This window comes from Myodes glareolus, chromosome 18, assembly GCF_982192425.1.
Source record: "Myodes glareolus chromosome 18, mMyoGla1.1, whole genome shotgun sequence".
Taxonomy (NCBI): Eukaryota; Metazoa; Chordata; class Mammalia; order Rodentia; family Cricetidae; genus Myodes; species Myodes glareolus.
The window spans coordinates 72,152,823-72,158,557 of record NC_142043.1 but is presented as its reverse complement, the minus strand read 5'-3'; the positions used below and the strand labels follow the sequence as shown (position 1 = coordinate 72,158,557).

General features: G+C 40.7%; 1 protein-coding gene across 1 annotated transcript; it reads left to right on the top strand.

Annotated features, from left to right (window-relative positions):
* The first annotated feature begins 377 nt into the window (after positions 1–377).
* Positions 378–1,322, top strand: LOC125408320 (olfactory receptor 2H1). The gene has a single exon (XM_048446522.3). It carries the CDS (start codon positions 384–386, stop codon positions 1,320–1,322), a length of 939 nt encoding a protein of 312 aa, XP_048302479.2. The 5' UTR covers positions 378–383.
* The last annotated feature ends 4,413 nt before the right edge of the window (positions 1,323–5,735 follow it).

Here is a 5,735-nt window from a genome sequence, read left to right as displayed (position 1 = left end):
ACACAATTCATTGTCATTCATACCATACAGAAGAAACAACTTCAACAGTCCAATGTTCAGATCATCACATGTGCTTAGGAAGTGTTTGTAGTGACAATGAAAGCTAATTAGTGAATTTATGTTTTTAATCAGTCTATTTGCCCATAACCAAACAATCAGAGGCTCCAGTACAAGGACCCATCTGTTCCTGGTTTCCTTGGGATCCCTAGACATTTGACCAGAGCAGTAGGAGAAGACCAGAAGCAGGAGGAGAGAGCAAGGAGCTGCTGGGACATGTGCCCAAGAAAACAAAGGCAGAAATATCCAAATAGCAGAACTTCATGACACATTGAACCATGATGACAGAAGAGCAACTCCAGTCGGATTCATAGCAGAAACAGGCCATGGTCAACCACACCTCCCCAGTGGGTTTCATTCTCCTGGGATTCTCTGAACACCCACGCCTCGAAAAGATTCTCTTTGTGGTGGTCTTGTGTTCCTACCTCCTCACACTCCTAGGAAACACACTCATCCTCCTGCTGTCCACACTGGATCCCAGGCTTCACTCTCCAATGTACTTCTTCCTCTCTAACCTCTCCTTCTTGGACCTCTGCTTCACCACAACCTGTGTGCCCCAGATGCTGGTCAACCTCTGGGGTCCCACAAAGACCATCAGCTTCCTGGGATGCTCTGTCCAGCTCTTCATCTTCCTCTCCCTGGGAACCACTGAGTGCATCCTCCTGACGGTGATGGCCTTTGACCGCTATGTGGCTGTCTGCCAGCCCCTGCACTATGCCACCATCATCCACCCCCGCCTGTGCTGGCAGCTGGCAGCTGTGGCCTGGATAATGGGGCTGCTTCAATCCATAGTCCAGACACCCCCCACCCTCCATCTGCCCTTCTGTCCCCATAGACAGATAGATGACTTTTTATGTGAAGTCCCATCTCTAATTCGACTCTCCTGTGGGGACACTACTTTTAATGAGATTCAGTTAGCTGTGTCCAGTGTCATCCTTGTGGTTGTACCTCTGAGCCTCATCCTTGTCTCTTATAGCGCCATTGCCAGGGCAGTGCTGAGGATAAACTCTGCTGAAGCATGGAAAAAGGCTCTGGGAACCTGTTCCTCCCACCTCATTGTGGTCACCCTTTTCTACAGCTCAGTCATTGCTGTCTATCTGCAGCCCAAAAATCCCTATGCCCAAGAGAGGGGCAAGTTCTTTGGCCTCTTCTATGCCGTGGGAACGCCTACGCTCAACCCTCTCATTTATACCCTGAGGAACAAGGAGGTAAAGAGGGCATTCTGGAGGCTTTTGGGGAAAAATGGGGACTCAAAAAATACCTAACAGAGAGATATGGCGGGAGGATTGCTAGACCCATGTGGTAGACATATTAAGACTTGTTGAACAAAACTATGGAGAAATTGGTAATTGGAGTATGAATGAGTGATGTGTACAACAGGAGAGATGCGATGGGTACTTGGGTATTGCTTCAACTCCAGTTCTGCTTCTGTTACAACAAGATGTACAGCTGCTTCACTGTAGTAAGCATGCGCAGTCTCTGACTACAGCTTTCAGTTAAACAGAAAGTCACTCATGGTAAGCATTTCTAGCCTTGCGACATTATATATCCCACAGTTGAGAGCCTTGTCTCTAACAGGTTTCAGTGACTAGCAGGCCTGAAACATTTCCTAATGTGTACTTTTCTTGCAACTGTAAGGTAACTTTGACCAAGAACTCTCGAGGCCAAGGATTCCTCCCCACCATTGATACTTCAGTACTCCAGAGCCTGGTGGGTCAGGTGTGCAAAGCAGCAATGCACTGGTACAGCAGCCCTTTCCTGCTCTGTGGTCCAGTCCGGCACCTGTAAGTGGTTCTAGCAAGGAAATCCATCGCTGAAATCTGCTTCCCCTGTGATCAAAGCATCAGTGGATTACTACCAGTGGTGTTAAATGTGAACACAAGAATTTGTCCTTACTCTGAAGGGATGTCATGTCAGGGTCCAGACTATCAGATCTCTAAGAATTCCAAAAATATGAGGCACCCTAGATCTTTATGGGTTTTATTCCCCACTCTCTGAACTATTATAAATGCCTCCTGTACACTTTTCTCCTGGCTGATCCTGCTTAACCAATACAATTTCAATTAAGTTGATGGTTAAATTTTCTGGAATTCTAGAAAACAGTTGTCAAACTCAATCATGATTAAAGATTAGATAACTGTCAGTAATAGCTAATACTTTCAAAGTCCTGTAAAAATACTCCATGTGGCAAATTCTAAAAGCAAGTGATGAAGATCCTGATAGAAAATACTTTGTATAAGATTCTCAGAAATTTCACATCATGAAGGAAATGTTTTTGAAAGCTATAAATAGGCTGCTTATCAACAAGTCTTATTAAAATAAATCTTGAGGTTTCCAGGACAGCTAGGACTGTTCCACAGAGAAACCCTGTCTCAAAAAAACAAAACAAAATAAGTCTTGAAGTGTTATTTCTAATTTAACTCTTAAAAATGGAAGTAAAATGTTTCATTTTTTAGCAATAATGTATATTTTAGGTAATGTGTATTTAAGATCAAATTTAAACAATGAGTTTTGCTACATGTATTTTATACCATATTGAATCAATGGACAGACTGAAATGTCTTTGAACATTATAGGAGCTAATATTTGTGTGGCTTTTAAACTGTTTTTGATTAATGGATAATTGAAAATGTGTTTCTGAAAAGTTAGAAAACTTGTTATTGGTTTCATGCAATAGGTTCATGTAATATAGGTGTGTTCATATGTGTGTGTGCATGTATGTGTGTCTGCATATGCATAGGGAATTTCTAGAAAATGTATATATGCAAACCATGTGTGTGCAGAAGTCCTCCGAGGCCGGAAGAAACACTGTATGCTCTCAAACTGGAATTATAGGCAATTGTGAGCTGTGGTGTGTATGCTAGGATCTGATCCAGGTGCTCTGTAAGAACAATAAGCATTCCTAACTGCTGAGCCATCTCTCCAACTCCCCATATTTTTAAATATTTCATGTGAATCATCAATATTTTTGAACGTATTTCTAGAATTTTCTTAACTATTTTAGATAATATTTAGATTAGCAAATGTTGCCTTTTCCACATTATGAAAAATATATTTAAATTATTCATGAGAAAATTATCATAATCAGGTTTACAAGTTTACCCAATTTTTCCTTTTACAGACGGTCATTGTTATCATGTGCCTACAACTAATATTCTCTTCCTTATATAAATCTTGTCACCTTCACATTGTTACAACTTTCTTCTCAGTCCTAATTTGTGCTTAACCTTCATGCTGTTTTACCAGAGACTACCACATCACTCCTCTGTCCTAGAGGAGGAAGGAAATGGCATGAGGCTGGGGAAACAGCTCAGTAATTGAAAATGCTCTTCCAGAAGACTCAAGTTCTGTTTCCAACACACACTTTTTTGTGCAGTTCACAATCACCTGTAACTCCAGCCCCAAGAGGTCAGGAATCCTCTCCTCGTCTCTGTAGGCATCCCTCTTGCACAAAATACATATAAGTAAAAATTCTTATTTTAATTATTTAAAAGAATAGAATTATTATAATAAATCTGTCCAAACAGCATTAAGAAATTAATTTATACAAACTCAAATTGAAATAAATTCTATTAAAACAAAGATAATAAATATTTAAACTCATGATTTCTCAGTTGCTTTATTTATGCTCCGTGGCTCTTTATACCCAAGTCTTCTAGATGATAAAATATTATATCATGCACTGACACCAGTGTGTAACTGTGCATTTCTTTCCAGGTCTATGTGGTTTTGACATATCATATCAAAAAGTTTGTTTATTCATTTGGTTGGTTAGCTGTATTTGGTTGTTTTGTTTTGTTTTTGAAACAGGGGCTCACTACAGTAGCCTTGCCTATCCTGGAACTTACTATGCAGATCAGCCTGACCTTGAACTCACAGAGATCCAGCTGCCTCTGTCTCCTGAGTACTAGGATTAAAGATGTGCTCCACTATAGCCCCACTATATTGATAGTTAAAAATTCACCACAGTGGAAGTAATTACACTACAGAAAAGCGTGCTGTGCACACCTTTGATATCAGCATCAGAAAGACTTGAAAGTTCCAGGTCATCCCTGGATACTGAGGAAGACCCTTAAACCAAGAAGGGAAAGAGGATGGGATGGAAAAAGAGGGACAGACAGAAGGACGGACAGAGGGAAGAAGGCTAAGTTAAAGTACATATATATATATATATATATATATATATAGAGAGAGAGAGAGAGAGAGAGAGAGAGAGAGAGAGAGAGAGAGAGAGAATGTGTGTACATGCTCTATCTCAGGCTGGTTTGCAAGAAGGAAAAGACACTGTCCAAGTCACATTGGGACACAGTTATGAAAGAGTTCTGACGCAATCCTGAAGCAAAACTGTAGTGTGAACTTACATCTGTAATAGGAGGCCACTTGTTTGTTCCTGGCTGCTCAGCCCCAAAATAACCACACAGAAACTGTATTAATTAAATCAATGCTTGGCCTATTAGCTCTAGCTTCTTATTGGCTAGCTCTTCCATCTTAATTTAACCCATTTCTATTAATCTGTGTATTGCCATGTGAACGTGGCTTACTGGCATGGTTCCGTCCGGTGTCTACCTCTGGTGGGGCCTACATGGCTTCTCCATGACTCCACCTTCTTTCTCCCAGCATTTAGTTTAGTTTTCCCCACCTACCTCTATTCTGCCCTGCCAGACCTAAGACATATTCTTTATTAGCCAATGGTATTCACAGCATACAGAGGGAAATCCCACATCATACATCCATACCTGTAAATCTAACCTGAGTCTGGTCCTTCTTCATGATAGCATTTGAAAGGAGCCTAGTCAGTACAAGACTGTGGTGCAGAAAGAAAGTAATGAAGATCTGGGATCAGGCATGAAAACCAGGAATCGCCACTACCGTTGGAGCTATCCCTTGGTTTCCTTGGTGGAATTACATCATCTCTAAGATACAGCTGGGTTTGGAGATGAATGGAGTAGTTAATTACATGACTGAAGTAATGGGGTCAACCATCTTTTGCATCCTGCTCAGTGTTTTTGCACTGTGGTAATCATTTAGATAACAGTACTCTTCTTCTGTCTCTTAGAGAGGATGTAGGTTCAGGCTTTTCACCACTGCTACAACTGTCACTCAACACACTAAAGAACCACTGGGGGATCCTGACAACTACTAAATATACACATTTGAATTACATAGTCATAGTTCAAGACTAAGATCCAGGTATAACCATGGCCTTGATGCATCCACCTTCATTTGAACTATAACGGAACATTTATTATCATTATGATGTTTGGTTTACATTAGATGAAGGGTAGACAAATATTCTAAGTCTTCTACAAACCTAGGATTTCATCATCCTGTATTATTACAGTGTGGAATGTTTCAGAAGAATTGAGCAGAAAGGGAAGAATTTGAGAAATGTTAAAAGTACAGTTCTAGCTGGGCGATGGTGGCACACCCTTTAATCCCAGCACTTGAGAGGCAGATGCAGGTGGATCTCTGTGAGTTTGGGGCCAGCCTGGTCTACAAGAGCTAGTTCCAGAACAGTCCTACTGTTACACAGAAAAATCTTGTCTTGGGAGAAAAAAAAAGAAAAAGTATAGTTTTATATGGGTAAATGAAAGAATTAAGAGGAATGTCTGGATGATTGCTTCAGGATACTTGATCTCACTGTGGCAGCCCGAAACTGTGTTAATAAAGTTAACTTT